This window comes from Necator americanus, chromosome V, assembly GCF_031761385.1.
Source record: "Necator americanus strain Aroian chromosome V, whole genome shotgun sequence".
NCBI lineage: Eukaryota > Metazoa > Nematoda > Chromadorea > Rhabditida > Ancylostomatidae > Necator > Necator americanus.
This window is the reverse complement of record NC_087375.1, coordinates 2,308,655-2,324,991: the sequence shown is the minus strand read 5'-3', so window position 1 is coordinate 2,324,991 and position 16,337 is coordinate 2,308,655. Positions and strand designations below refer to the sequence as shown.

General features: G+C 39.7%; 2 protein-coding genes across 3 annotated transcripts; both read left to right on the top strand.

The window, feature by feature from the left end:
• Nucleotides 1–239: 239 nt before the first annotated feature.
• On the top strand, nt 240–6,839 carry RB195_012721 (uncharacterized protein; the record flags this gene model as incomplete). Its single annotated transcript, XM_064202226.1, has 8 exons — nt 240–392; nt 2,041–2,196; nt 3,215–3,353; nt 4,673–4,746; nt 4,813–4,866; nt 4,926–5,048; nt 5,121–5,219; nt 6,678–6,839. 8 exons carry the CDS (start codon nt 240–242, stop codon nt 6,837–6,839), a joined length of 960 nt encoding a protein of 319 aa, XP_064058107.1.
• A 1,881-nt stretch (nt 6,840–8,720) lies between these two features.
• RB195_012720 (uncharacterized protein) lies at nt 8,721–15,721 on the top strand (the record flags this gene model as incomplete). Of its 2 annotated transcripts, XM_064202225.1 has the most annotated exons (15): nt 8,721–8,735; nt 8,799–8,853; nt 8,914–8,978; nt 10,874–10,951; nt 11,020–11,070; nt 11,143–11,187; nt 11,258–11,363; nt 13,473–13,584; nt 13,637–13,775; nt 13,955–14,057; nt 14,147–14,256; nt 14,545–14,664; nt 15,183–15,275; nt 15,411–15,542; nt 15,605–15,721. In XM_064202225.1, the coding sequence occupies 15 exons, from the start codon at nt 8,721–8,723 to the stop codon at nt 15,719–15,721; spliced, it is 1,341 nt and encodes a 446-aa protein (XP_064058105.1). The 2 variants fall into 2 exon arrangements, with proteins under 2 accessions (XP_064058105.1, XP_064058106.1); XM_064202224.1 differs by having other exon boundaries at nt 8,799–8,978.
• Nucleotides 15,722–16,337: the final 616 nt, after the last annotated feature.

Genomic DNA, 16,337 nt, shown 5'->3' with positions numbered 1-16,337 from the left:
TCTAAATTTGGTAACGAACACTTACCAAAGTAGTCCAATTCTTTTACTAACGGCTCCTCTAAAGCGAAAAAGTCATTTTTATATACACGCATTTGAAACTATCGAAGAGCTAACATTGTTTGAGAATTCATATCTTCTTGTAACCATTAGGAAAAGGTGAAAGTCGTTATCGTCGTCTATCGTTTGATTCACTCTCTCTCATCAACTGTTTCTATGTTATCATTCAGAAGTCTACTTGAATGACAAACAAATTCCTATTGCTACTCACTGGCTTCTTTCTGGAAGGTCCTCATCAAAGTCTCTCGTTAACGTTCCGTTCGGAGAAAACTAACTACATATATGAGAAAGCATCTCAGCATATCACAGATCAAGAACGACTACACAAGTTGGAGGTAAGTAGTGAGTGAGTTCCATAAGGTTGCTTCCCGACCTTAAGCGGTAGGTGGCCCTAACCTCTCATCATACCCACAGAGCCACAACTACAGAAACATACCCTATATAATCTAAGCATGATTCACTAGAAGTTCCATCTTTGGGCTGTTTTTCATCGTGTTTTCGACGGTTTGCAGTAGGTGTCTGCGCTGTGAGAGTCTCGCTTAAAGGCATCACCCCACGAATCTGGAGTGGTGCGGATTTCAGGTGAGTTATGCCTACACGGAGTCGTAGATTATGGAGCGAAGGGTTATTCCGTCTATTTCTTCCTAATAAGCGTAGAAAACGGCCCGGAAGATACGACTTCGGGCGTGCCGCCGCGCCATTTTCTACTATGAGATCGATTGGAGCGCGCCAGCCTTGTGTGAGCCCTTTGCAAGCGCCGCATCTTCCTAGCCGTTTTTACGGCAATTAGGAAGAAATAGACGAAATCACCCTTCTCTCCATAATCTACGACCCCGTATAGGAACTCTCCACCTGAAATCCGGACCACCCTAAATTCATGGGGTGATGTTTTTAAATGAAATAATCACCTCGGTAAGGGGCCACCTTGTTCGTGACTGAATTGATCCTCGAACGATTTCTTTGCTCCCTAACCTTCAGTACCCCTACTCTCCTGTATCGCCTTTGGGACCAAATCCACTATTTTGTCTTTTATTTATATTATTACTATTTATTACTTTTTAATATTTCACTTTATGCCTGCCTTATCTGTATTTTTACCACCCCAGATTCGTGGGGTGATGCGTTTCAACCCTTTTGCTCTAAATCCTCCGTTTTGTGACCGACAAAATAATGAATCAGGAGGGAAATTTTCCTTTGGATACGTTGGAAAAGCGCAAGTGCACACAGCTGTCAATCACTGATAAAACGACATAATGTGCACTTGATTTATAACGGAAGAGGTGTAAAGTGTCTGTAATACCGCCACGAATAGAACAGAACTGTGAATAAAGTGCCGCAGAGTCTGTGGGGATGGGCCCATGCGTTCGCCTTCAATTCAGAATCGTTAGAGGTTTATGATCAGTGACTTGCGGAGTGAACCGATGCGTTAAGCCAGTGTTTTTATCCACCCAGACAAATCTGGTACCAATTTGTTGACATCGAAAGGATGAAAGATTTGGTTAGCACTAGGATGGTTTCGAACTTCCTATCAGTCGGACCTTCTATACAATTCTGTGTTATATTCGAAATGACATCGAGGTTTTCGAATTAAGTGTACATGTGACGTACTATTAAATTAATTAATTTTCTCAGAAAATCATTGCCATTGTTGAGATGTTCAAGAGCTATTGAGAAATTCACGAGGATGACGAGAACGAACATCGGCTACATGAAACGTTGCGTTTAGGCTGGGTCGCGTGCAGTATATAAGCAAAACAATAATTGCTAACGATACAATCTCTTAGCTGAAAACTAAGTGTTCAGGACACTCAGAGAGATTTACTAACCTACGGTAATTGGCCCCCTCCCCACCTCCTCCACCCTGTTCCTTTTACCGGCACAAAAACCCGTAAATAAAAGTCCCAGACCTCAATTCCTAGAAGAGTATAAAAAGTGGAGTTTTTTTTTAACTAGACCACTTAGTTGTTTGTTGAGTTGTTTTAGGATGAATTGACGAAATACGACAAACTGTACATGGAAACAAAGTCTGCCGACGTGTCACACAGTGAGATTTCCAGTCAAATCGAAAAAATCGACAACAAGCTGGCTTTGATGTTGGGAAAATACGATCTGGAACAAGTAGTTCATGCCTTTAAAGAGGTATGTTATTATTTTTAGAGCTTAACCCAGTAACCGAGGTCAAATGGAAAATGTCTAGCAAAACCTATGATAACTAAATGCGAATCGACGAAGTGCTCGAGGAAATACGCAGAATATTTCTTCGAGCAGTTCGTCGATCTGGTGGCACAGTTGTGTTCTTTCTTGTCGATTATACGTTCGGGATTTTCTGATGACAACTGCTAATTCAGCTCATACCCTAAAGGCCCATAATGATTTGTGAATGCAAGAAGGTCTCCATACTTACGCCCTCCCATCGTAATCATCAGCGATCATGTTCATCCGGACTCTCACTGTTTATTTAATGCATGCTCTAGTGCGTTCTAATGCCCTAAGCTAAATACGTAAGCGGTTACGCTCGAAAGGGCGCAGTGGACGGTTGGGATCGGGATAGGACCGTGGACTGCAAGGACTGCGACGGTGAGTGGTGCTAGCAAGTGTCCGCTGTCGATCCTAGTCGCTTCGCTCAACCACACCGCTTCGAGGGTAGCGCTTAAATGACTGCAGCGAGCTTCATGTTGTTTTGACCAGACTATAAATGAAACGCGGATTCAATGCATCTCTCTATCAATGGTAAGGATTTCACTTTTGAGTGGACGGGATCAATCGGAGACAAAGAAGAGTTATTTGGTAGCTTAGTATGCAGATTTCAAACCAATTTTAGCAGCCTTGAAGCCAAATCGTAACAAACTCTCAACAGTAAACAAATAGGCATCATCAAAAAGACAGAAACGGAAAGAAGTGCATTGGATCCATGAAAGAGAAAGCATCGTTGCTTCTTATCCAAAAGTGAAAGCATTCGACGCAGCGGTCCGTCGGATCCGTCTGCCACCGCAATTCTTTCTGTTATTATCAGACTGCTAGATCAGCATGTTGCTTGTAATACATCTGTGATATACGATTGACGTGTGACTGATGTTTGCATTGTTTTGCAGGATCGATTCCCGCTAACGCACTTTGCCGATCACTGACTGACGAGTTTTTTTTTTTATTTCTTCAGAAAATGAAGCACAAGAATAAGCCGTACTCTGGCGAATCTGCAAAGCAGTTGCACGATTTGGAGAATTTCACGGACGAAAGACTGCAAAAACTGTGGGAAAAAGCTAAAAATGGGATGTTCTCTGAGAATGAGTTGATAAGTTCGTTATTTTCTATTCGTATTTGTGACCACATCTTGGTGAAAACCGAGAAATCTTTTTTTCAATGGTTCGATACTATGAAAATGTACGTATGACTTCCCGGATACAGCCGGTGTATCAATCCGGTGTTCCAATCCCCCCTCATCCCCCCTCAACCTCTAAAAAAAACGGGTCTAGCACCAGCTTGTCGATTAATTATGGATGAGAGGCCTGGTTTTCTCCATATCTCAACGTTAAAGGCCCCATACCACGAATCTGACGTAGTGAAGAATCTGTGGGAAAGTCTAGAGTTAGGTTTGTAGATTGTGGGATCAGGGGTGGTTCCGATCATCACTCCCTGATCGTCATAAAAAAAAACGGTGTGGAAGACGCTGTTTCTTATAATATTTTCAGTTGCGACCCCCTCCCCTCCACTTGTGCACGCGCCGCATCGACCTGCGAGCGGCAGAAGATCAATGGGGTCTTCTTACCAGCTTGTTCAAGTGAAAACAATCCATAGGCTGCTGAGGGGACCGGAACGTGTGCATAGAGGAACTTTCTAACGCACCTTGCAATAACCAAAGTTGTTCCCGGCCAAGTTTCTTACGACGACCAGGGGAGGTGAGCGGAACCACCCGTAATCCAGCAATCTACAGCCCCTTCTCTAGCTTTTCTTGCGGATACCCTCACCACGTCAGATTTGTGGTATGATGCCTTTAAGAATAATGAACCATTTATTGATAGGTAAATTTCATGCAAGTTTGACATGCCACGACAGCGTTCGATGATTCTACGCCACCCTAGTCATGAAATGCATCTACCGAGGGTAGAACTAACGACTTTCCGGTTACGTTACACTGCTTACCTCTACCAAATAGACACATGTATAATAAATACAAGACGACATGAAGCACGGTGTAACTGCGTAAGCGGCTACGTTAGAAAGGCCGGAGGTAGCGGTTGAAGTCTAGCTGAACCATCGCGAACTATGTCAGATGTCAGCAAGTGTTCCCCTTGGATCCTACCGACTGCGCTCCGGCGCACCACTTTAAGCGCAGCCGCTTACGCAACTGCACCGTGCTTTATTTCGTTCTGGGCCTGCCATAGTTATCCCTGAGAGCCCGCATGGTATTCAGTTATAATATTGGGCAGGAAAACTACTTTCGAAAACACAGTCAGGGAAGAAAAAAGCTGCATGGTGTGTTCTTGCTGCGAAACTTTCCTCATGAAACAGTTTACCGTTGACATGCTCTTGTAAACTTTGAAAGATTTTCGGCACCGATTATATAATTTTCTTTATTTCTTTTCTATATATATTTTATAATGCATTTGCTTTTCAGCACTTCATAGCGATTTGAAAGACGCTGAAAAAAAGGCGAAAGTCTACGATGATGCACTACAAGAGATGAACAGGGTTTGTTTTTGAAAATGCATTTGTTTACTGACATTTTTCTTACAATGTCTACTGTTTTGATTGAAGGTACCGCTAGAGAACTCAATTCTTTCCGATGAGCCATTGTCTTTAGAAGAAAAGGTCAGTATTATGCCAAAATGTCCACAGATGGTCTGTAGGATACTGTATTATCTCTTCAGCGTACCCAACTGAAGAAAACACATAGAGAGATGTCGGATCATCTCCAACGGCTTCACGAAAAAATCAACGATCAACGACAATCTGATTTTCAAAACGAACGTGTTAATCGACTTTGGAAAACGGTTTGTTTTCTAAGAAAACTATTTTTTCATAGAGTATTTCCAAGAATTTTTTTTTAAATCCAATTATTGCAGGCAAAAAGTAATGGAAATATTTCTGAGCACGACCTAAATGTGATCAAAGATGAACTCCTTCATTTTGATAAACAACTCAAGAAAATGGAGTTCCATAAGGTTGGTGAAGATTGCGTTCATATTTATACTATGATAAATTGTTCGAAAAGCAATGGGCAATTTTTCCCTGTCTGGACTTTCACCTACTGTGAAAAAAAAACTTAAAAGCATCACCCCACGACCCCACGAATCTGGAGTGGTACGGATTTCAGGTGGGGAATGCCTATACGGGGTCGTAGATGATGGGGAGAGAGTGATTCCGTCCATTTCTTTCTAAATCCCGTAAAAAAAGGTCTGGAGGATGCGGCTTCGAGGGTTCCCTGGCGCTATTTTCTACAACGGGTTCGATTGGAGCGCACCAGCCTTGTGCACGCGCCTCATTTTCTGGGCCGTTTCTTACGGAAATTGGAAAGAAAAGGACGGAAACCACCCCTACCTCAGATTGCTGTGGTGATCCCCTCAAGAAACTTTAAAATTTTCAAATTCACATGCCAATGAAAAATCCTTGCAGTGGCTTTCTAACAATTATGACGTATTTTAAATTAGTTTATGGTACCTTAATCTTGCTAGAATTTACTGGAATCTGGTATGGGTACACTGTAAGAACATTAACCTATCTCGTAACAGATGTCATGCTCATTAACTACACTCCACGAAATTACACATGACGATGACACACCGCATACAAAAACAAACGTCTCAAGTGGGAATTGCGGTGATAATCAGTCAATCCGTGTTTCATAAGCAATTTCATCGAACAAAGCGCTGTGTTAGAGGGAAAGTTACATGTCTCCTCGAAGTTTCGATCACGTTGATCGAGTTCTCTCTTCCTATTTCTCTGGGTCACTACAAATTATCTGGGTAAAATATCACTCTGGTATCGCATAAGATAAGAAGATAAATATGAACTCATATTTTGAAAACGGGCTTCATTGCGAAGACCCTTCATAATTAATTGATCAGAGAAAAAGCATAGAAGATTAGAATGCGCCTAGCCTAGGCTTGATTTACAAATTTAGTTGTGTAGCCGACTCAAAACAACCAATTGCGTACTGGGCTGCGCTTGAAGCGGCGCGGTAGAGTCCGCGGTTGCGATCGCGGTGGGACCATCGCTAGCCCCACTCGAATTGCAGAGATGAACTCAGTTTTTTATGGTTTAAAGAAAATTGCTTCTTGTTGTTATTATTATTATTTATTGTTTAAAGAAAGAAGAATCTTAGGGAAGTGTTTCCGAATATTTCTTTGCGTTCTGAAATTGGGATTTTAATGCTACAGGAATACATTTGATAGTACGTACAGTTCTGTGAGACTGTGAAATAAACAGTTATTTACAAAATGGTAGCATCAATTGTTAGATGAATAATAGAAATAATATAAATGATATAATAAATGAATATTCAATACGAATAATAGATTGAAGTAGGATCTCAGGAACAATTCTTGATTTCCGAATGATGTAATAGTGGTTTTTTGAGTGGTGTGTAATCCAGAAAATATAGTATCGTGATCGGATTACAGAAAGAGTTAGAAGCTCGTCGTGCTGAACGTGAAGCGCAAGGCAAAACACTTCTACATGCCGTGGAAGACGAGGAATTGGAGACAAAGCATGAAAAAATGGATAGAAAGTTACGGAAAATGGAGAAATATCTGCAGATTAAAACTAAACATTTAGAACTTTAGGTGATGACATTTATTTGTGCCTTAACAACTCGCTGTTTAACGTTTAACGAGTACACTTGTTTTATAGCCTTTTCCAAAACAGCTGGTATTGTGGATATATTGTTGGTGCTAATTTTTTATTACTAGGACCGTTGGGCAGTGCCCTATTAATGTGATCCTCAGCATTTGCTCTTTGCTGAGCAAAGAGGGACGAGAGAATTCGCTTATTTTTTGTTAATTTCGTCTTTAATAATCAATAAATCTAAACTATTGGAGTATTTCTTGTTTCACAATAGAAGAAGTTCGACTCCACCTTCATATCCCAAAAATGTAGTGTTGGGTTGTCCCATAAGTTTCTTTCCATGGTCGTCAACATTTTATTTGACAGCAAAATGAGTTCGAGGCCAAATTAATCAACAATTCATCACATCGACGGACGAAGACTATTTAGTATTCTGCTAACTATATTTTTTGATTAGAATATCTTTGCTGAATAAAAAAAAAACAAAAAAATAATAGAAAAATAGGAAAAAAAAAACGTATGGGGACAAGCTAAGACTTCCGAAAACTGATATTTTTGGCCGCTAATGACGGAACTGGTTTTCGAAGCAGAGGGATTTGGGGGTCGAAATTGACGTCAAAATTTTATTCTTTTCGTCATCTGATCCAGAAACTATTCTGACCCCATTGATGCAGCTTACATTAAAATTCGATTCATTAACGCAAACAGAGATCCAGCCAGAATTCTATGGCTATCCATTTATGCGCAAAAAAAGTTTTTTATAACTTATACAGGTTTAGAATCCTTTCATTTGAGGTTACAATCTCTCCGAGTGTTTGAGATTTGACTGGGTTCGGTAGGTTTAGAATTCCCTCACAAAGTTCTACAAAAATTTTCACGTTGTTGTATTTTAAACTTCAGGAATCATGGACGAATCATTAGAAAAGGCGTACATATGCCACAGAAATCGTTAAAAACTTACGGTGACTCAACTCAGAAGAGAAAGATCTTTGCTAAGTTGTGATGGGAAGTGCGACATGCGTTCCCTTAGTCCGAAAACCGAAACACCTCGGACATCCGGGGATTTAATGGATCTCACCAGTCCTGCGTGTTTTTCTCCATCGCCAGTATGCTGGCTGTTGAGGCAGAATCAGTGCTGGTTAACAAACGGGACTTCTCAAGGAGGATCATAAGATGCATTGCGTAGATCCGTAGAGCAATGGTACTGAAGATTACAGAGCAGAGAAACCGTTCAAGGATCAATCCAGTAACGGAGGGTGCGGTCCAGTACAAAGATGTTTATTTCATTTAAAGTCATCACACCACGAATCTGAGATGGTACGGATTTCAGGTGGAGTATTCGTATACGGGATAGTAGATTATAGAGAGGGGGGTGATTCCGTCCATTTCTTCCTAATCTCCGTTAAAAACGGTCCGGAAGATGCGGCGCGTGCACAAGGCTGGCGCGCTCCAATCGAACACGTAGAAAATAGCGCGCCGGGACGCTCGAAGCCGTGTCTTCCGGGCCGTTTTTACGGCAATTAGGAAGAAATGGACGGAATCACCCTTCACTCCATAATCTACGATCCCGTATGCGAATACTCCACCTGAAACCCGCACCATCTCAGATTTGTGGGGTGATACCTTTAAGACGACACGTCCGGAAATCGGAGAGTATGGAGAAAAAATCCAGAAGTAATGCGTTATCTTCATTTCTCGATTTACTACACCCGTCTTCTCCGACTGCATATGGTCTCTGAAAGGCTGGATAGCATACAGCCAATCAACATCATGTTTATGTTTATAAAAATCTCGAATAGCCCGTATCAGTGCTATCTGCTGCTATAAAAACGTGATCCAAGGAGGAGCACGGGTATACGAGCAGCTACTGATTTACAGTCATGTCTGAGGAAAAGGTTAGCTTAACGATTTTAATTAAGCTACATCCAGTACCAATAGAACTGATAATTTTGATTTAGATTAAAAGTGGCGAGGCAATTACAATTGAGAGCAAGGAAAAAGTTCATACGAAAGGTCAACCTGGAGCACCTAAAGAAGAAAAGAAGATACAAATTACAAAAATTAGAGATTCAGAAGCTGGAGGCTTACCGAGCGTCAAAAACGAAGATTTCTTCCATGGTTTCATGCCAAGAGAGCAGGTTTGATCGACATATTCGAGTTCTTTAGTGAATCAGGGATAGGGTGGGGGAGGAAGGTTCGGAATAGGAAGTTGAAAGTGGTTTACAATAAAATTTTTACCACAAACATCTCTATTGATGTGGTTGACTGCCATGAACAGTAAAACGCTGCATTTGCAGCTGTTTCTGAAGCTAGTATGACTGACAGCGAGGAAAAATGCTCCTGGAGGTGCATGGACTTCGCCGCAGGACCACGGCAAAGGGTCTGCAAGTGGTTCTCGAGCGTAATGCGATCAAGTATCACAAAACCGATTTGTGCAACTGGTCCCGAGCAGAACCGCCGTGGGTCCTGAACAGCTGAAGCGATGAGAGCGCACTCAACTTAATCTTTGGGACTGACACTACTCCTGGATCGTAGTCGGAGAAAGGATTTGGTAAAGTCCCTTTGAGGGGCATGTACAGTAAAATCACTTCGTACGTCCTTGGATATTAGCTCGACTACTGATCATTTTAGAGCACATAGTTGACCGATCAATAAGAAGGGGGAGCAGATAATTTTTGAGTGTTATCCGTGAAATGTTATTTGTGGTTTGTTGCTGACCGTACGGAAGAGATGCAGTTCGTTCACATAGTCATCCACTAAATCGTCTGGCTCACCTATTTGTGACTCTGATCAGACGTCGCAAGAGAGATGTTTGAGTCTAAATGGGTAAAGTTCTGTCGACCCAGTAATTAAGCATAGCAAACAACGCAAGTCGCGAAAATCCAGAAAATTTAGAAAGAGCATTATGACGGCACTACAAAGGCGACTGCCGCTTCTATACGGTTTTCCTGTACTCCAATCCTGTTGCACCTGTTGATTCCAGCGGAACCAAGTGTGCATCTTAAGTGTCAAACCAATCTAACAATAAAAGACAACACAGACAACATTAGACAATTCCACTAGTTTTTTTTCGAGAACAAATTATCCAATACCCACTTATGCAAAACGACATGAAGCACGGCACAGTAACGTAAGCGGTTGCGCTCGAAGCGGTGCGGTGGAGCGTAGCGGTTGGAATCGAGATAGGAGGACCATCGAGAACTGCAGCAATCCACAGTGAGGACCCCTGCTACCACCGTTGATTGCTGCAGTTCTCGATGGTCCCATCTCGATTTCAACCACTACGCTCCACCGCACCGTTTCGTGCGCAACCGCTTACGCAACTGCGCAGTGCTTCATTTCGTCTTGACTCTATCTCCTTGCCACATAACACAGTAGCATACTTTCATCTGATCCATTTCATTCGACCAATTTAACTTCTTTAAAGGAGAAGCTCTGGAAGATTTTGTACTTAGAGATCTCTCCAAGGGTAGGTGGGGTACGCCCACTACTTTTCGTCGGAGCGCCAATCTGACCCCGACATTTTTCTTACCACTATATTTTTTCGATGACTCGCATTGGTATTTGTTTCTCGTCACTTACATGCCATCTGACACCGAAACACCACCAGTGTCGTCGTGGGACCAGCTCGAACACATCTGCTTGCCTCTTTGGTACTGCCGGCTCACCTATCTGACACCGCTAGACCGGTCTCAGGGCGTAGGGTCATCTGTGATTTTATTTATTTATTTATTTATTTGCATGTATATAAAGCCATGAGAAAGTTCAAAATATGTAGCGTGTTTACATTGTTCTCTCTTGCGCTGAAAACCTGGAATTTGTAGCGCTAAAAAATTCTATATAAAGAAAAACGACTATTTAATGTGTTATTTTTCACGGATAACAATTTTCTAGAGAGATATTTTCTACAACTACAACATTATCTCACTTCGGAATACAGAGGAACGTTCACAGAAACGTTTAATTATTTTTTATTTCAATTATGAGATTTTCTTTTGTTTTAGCAAGTTACATAGGATCTAACTATGTTCAGACAGATCGTCTTCTATTGAAAGTTGGCGATTTTTTGGTTCGACAAGCGGTGAGAGCCGAAAACAAGTCGACTGTTGCTGTAATTCATTCTCTTCGTTGTTTTTTCCTGTTCTCATTTGAATGGATGTGTAAATATGAGGATTTCAGGAACAATTCATCATTTCTGTACGGGTAAAGAAACCATCTGTGGACATTTCTGTATGTTTATTCTATCAAAGTCAACAACAACAACTCTTAATTTCTACGAAATCATATGAGTTTAATTTGCAGAAAGGAGGAGTGGTACTGACGAATAAAACCGATGAAGAAATAGCTGTCAGTTTGAAATTCGAAACTAAATGGGTAAAGTTCTGGATATGTATGTATCGGATCTAAAATTTTCTAGGCAGAGAAAAAACTTGCTGAACAAGAAATGAGGCATATTTTTATAAAATATAGTAGAAGAGCGAAACTATACTATGTGCGCTTGTTTGGCTTCAAATTAGTATCTGGCAAGTATTCTCATTATTTCCATTTCTTTTTCTTAAATAACTCTCTATAATTGTATATTACCTTCTTCATGCATAAGCAATACATTTTTTATTTTAAAAAAAATCTATTTTCAATTTAAAAAAAAAAACAAGAGTTTTCTGGAAAGCTGCACACGAAGTTCTCCGTTAAAGTTATTGAACGACGTTGAATGACGTTGGGGCTGGTGTAGCGCAGTCGGTAAGACGTTCCGCTGTGACTGCACGATCGATCAACGGATAGAAATCGTCCTAGTGCCAACCAAACCTTTCTCCGAGGTCGATAAATTGGTAACAAACTCGTCTGGGAGGAGAAAAACACTGACCTGAAACAACCATTTTACCCCTAGCTCTTTATCTACACTTTTATACTTATTTATTTATTTATTTGTATAGAACTGAGCACCGCCAACATTATTAAAAGAATGTCAACCAGAAAAATCAATTAACAAATTCTATGTGACATGTACAGCTAATCAAAGGACAATAAACGTTAGTGGATCACTAAAAAATTCCTCTATGAGGCAACAAATTTTCGACAGAACATGCCCATAGCCTCAATTCATTGTATATTTACTATAATTTTGTTTACTATAATTGTTACGCGTATATTTATCAGATTTGATGCAATGTTTTCTGCTTGCTACTGCTTTAAAAAAATGTAATGCTACTAATTTCTAAGCTAAATGGTGCTTGTTTTTTTTTTTAGGTTCATTCGGTGCAGGTGTCAGATTTTTCTTGTATTTTTTTCTTCGTATGAGATATTTTTACAATTTTTCTTCATAACAGTTACACAACACAACACAACAGTTTATTTGACTTTACCTTCACAGTATTCGTCCTCTTTAGACAGCAGGCTGTATTGCAACACCTTGAAGTATTGCCACGAAAGAAAAAACCGTCGACATAAACCGATACTCACAGAATATTGCATAAGTTCGGCTGCTGAGTCTGTGTGTTAAGAAGAGAGCAAAATAGTTTGCTGTTCCGGAACTCCTTTCATCTTCCCGCTCCTCTATACAATATTTCGCCCAAAAATTCCGCGAGATTGTTAGGGATTGCTTAATAATAAATAAAACCAGAAATGTTAGGCTCTAGACAAAGAAGATAACCTCGTTTCCTCAGCTGTACGATCTAGGTTCGAATTAAATTACTCGAATTATTGAAATTATGCAAATATGAAGTTTTTACTGCTAGTCCTGAATGAAATCGCACGTAACGTGAAAAAAAAAGAAAAAAAAACACTTCTACACCGATTAAGGAAGGATTTTCTTTAGAAACAACTTTCACAGTGTATATAAGCACAAAATATACCAAAGCGCCAAAAGATTACTATATTTTTTACCTACCAGTATACCAAGAATGCTCTCATATTTTTACCAACGTGTCAATGTCCTAGGTTTGCAGGAAGCTGAGGCATATTCTAAGAGGTGGAGCTTAAAAGGTACTAGTCCTGAAACTAAAAAGGTGGTCCTGGTGCGCTATGAATACTTGTTCTATTGCAAATTTTTGGTCCTTTTGTAAAGTAGATAAAAGGATAAGATGTCTGGCCTTAATCAATCTGCTCGGGATGCGCCCCCACGTTCACTTCAATTCAAAATCGTTTGAGGTTCACGAACGTGTATCTGGCCTATACAATGACTTGCGGGGGCTAGCCGATGTATCAAGGCAGTATTTTTGTCCTTCCAGACAAGTCTGGTGCCCATTTATCGACCTCGGAGGGATGAAAGGCTTGGTGAGGATTTGAACCTCCGATCGATCATGCAGAGAGCGGAACCTCTTACCGACTGCGTCACACCGGCCCTGACCTTTTCGTAGTTTTTTTTTTTTTATGATTCTCCATAATATTTCTGCACTATTGCGAGTGTACTGTAATCAAAGTTGACACGATCCATGTGATCGTGTCAACTTTGATTACAGTACACTCGCAATAGTGCAGAAATATTATGGAGAATCATTTAAAATTTATTATGGATTGATCCATGTGTGAATCCAAAAACTATTTGGCCCCGAAGATGTTAGTGTTTTCGTCGAGTTTTCACCTTAATTCAAAGTTAGTTATGAGTGAAACATAATATTTAGCTTCATATTCAGGTCTAATCGAATATCATAAACGGCACAAAATCCCAATAGATGAAGAGGGTTCGGTATTAAGAAGAGCGATCAAGAAAGCTGATTGGCAGTTGAATCATGAGCAAATAATAAAGTAGGTTGAAGTCACAAACTGATAGGTTCAGAGTGAAGCCTCATCATTAAAGGACGAAGAGATTGGGCTCTGGTGCATTTGGAGATGTGTATAAGGGGATTTTACGAAGTGGATTGATTGAAAAGAAAGAAGTAGCTATTAAGACAATTAATGGTTCAATTTCAGCAGAAGAGAATGAAAAATTATTTCAGGTAAATCGTGCCACATATCTTGATGCTTTTCTGACCTCCTTATTCTCTTTTTTCTATCTTCTGCTTGTATAAAAGAGTATTTTACACTATTTTATGTATTTATTTTCTATGTGTTTGCAACAAGAAAATAAATACATAAAAATCTAAAATTTCAAATTATTTTTACGCAGTGAATTTAGGAAGCAATGCTTATGAAAACTCTTGTACATCCGAATGTTATTCTTCTCATAGGTGTAGCTTCAAACGAAGAACCTGTTATGATTGTAATGGAACTCGCTCCAGGTGCCTTCCTGAAAATCACTTCAGATATTTTGCTACCATGTGACTCAACGTAAAACTTTCAGAAATTTCCTAATAACTATTTTTTTCAGGTGGAGCTGTACTCGATGCTGTACAAGCAAAACCAGGTCCATCTGTCTATATCAGAATAAAATATTGTCTGGGAGCAGCGCTAGGATTGACATATCTTTCTGGGAAAGGGGTTTGTTTCAAAAAAACTTCTTTGTTATATATTTTGTATTAAAAAAACTAAATTGCGTTTATTTCTAATCATTGAAAAATCAGCAATCATTAAAAATAATCAATAATAATAATATTATAATAATCATCAGAAATATTTCCGGAACCAAAGCGGAATCAAAACCTTCTAAGGAGTCGAGTGTCATCCACATTTTTGTGAGGGTTGTAGATAAATGATAGTTCAATAATATAAAATAATGTAGTAAATAATAATTAATAAGTAGCAATAAATAAATAACAATAATTATAGATCATACATAGAGATATCGCTGCTCGAAACACTCTCATCGGTAAAAACCACACTGCAAAAATCTCCGACTTTGGTCTTAGCTGTCTTGGAGCTCAGAAAAAAGAGAAAACTTTGAAAAAAGTAAGTGGGTCTTAGCAAAATCTTCCTTTTTATTCAAATCTCAGTTACATAAAAATCAACTGATATTGATCAGAAAAAAAGGTGGAGTAACTGGAAAGAATGCCACTGCCAGGAATGTCGTGGACAAATAAAAACAAAACTAAGTCACGAAAACAAAATATCCAAAAAGAATGAATAATATGAAAGTGTAGGCGAATCAATGAATGGAGGTCATAGTGAAAAATTGGACTTTTTTTTTGCAAAATTCCTTGAAATTTCCCTACTCATTCACTGATTCTCATGTGCGCTCTCTTCTCCCTTTGAACTGACTTGAAAGCGTTCACCAAGTTTTTTTTTTCTAGTTAATCAGAAATCTGTTCAGGACTCATTCTCAAGTCTGTATTTGGTCAATGAATAAATTTAACTGTTTATTTATAATTTTCCAAAACTTTTTTTTTGTTTCCTAATGCTTCTTACGAATTTCTCCTTACTTACACTGAGAAATACTTCTGCCATCACTACTGGTAACCACTTTCTAGGTACCTGTACGATATCTTGCTCCAGAAACATTACAAACTCGAAGTTATACAACAAAAACTGACGTGTGGACGTTCGGAATCTACATGTGGGAGGTGGGCTCAGCTCGACAGCGATCTCATAGGAGGATTTTAAATTTTTAACTCTTTTTCTAGAAAATTCCTTCTAGTAGATCCTTAAAAATCTTGTCATTGTATCTTGTCATCCTTCACGTATAATCCAATTTGTAGGTATTTCATGACGGTATGACACCTTACGATGAATTTCCGAATACAGCCGCTATTAGAAAATTTGTATTAGCTGGGAATAGACTAAATAATGAATCGGATAAATATCCTGAGTATCTCTGGACATTGACACAGGTTCTAGAATATTCCTTCAGCAATCGAGACTTCCTTCAAATTATACGAGATTCTCATTTCAGGAATGTTGGAAACAAAATGGTGCGGATCGACCTACTTTTGAAGCTATTGCTACTACCATCGACTCACAAATGGAAGATTATAATGAATATTCTGGACCATTCTGGAAAGTATGGTAGTATCCTATCCTCTTAGAAAAGATCTACACATTGTCATTGCGAACTATTATTAACATGAAATGTATGCATTGCAGTAAAACCTGCACATCTGTAGTGCTTAGCAAATGCACGTAAAAATAAATTATACCTGAAACAGTGTACTGCTATTTTATTAAAATGACGTCAGAAAATTTGACCTTATCCGTTGTGATTGTTGGGGTGGGAATAAAACAAATCGTGGGAAATACGGACCAGACGAAAATAAAAGCATTGCTAAGGATATGTAGGTCAACGAGCAATAGGAGCAATATCCTGTAATTTCCCATCATAATTTCTTCCTCTTCCAAAACCAAATCTAGCGTTAATCAATCCGCTTGGAATGCGCCACCACGTTCACTTCAATCCAGAATCCTGTGAGGTTCACGAACGTGTAACTGGCCTATACAAAGACACGCAGGGCCAGCCTATCATCAGTCAGTGTTTCTACCCTGCTGAACAAGTCTGGCACCAATTTATTGACCCCGGACGGATGAAAGGCTTGGTGAGCACAACGGCGGATTCGGACCCCCGATCATTCGTGCAGGAGGCGGAACTTCTAGCCGCTACGCCACACCCACCCCAACTAGCCCCATATCAA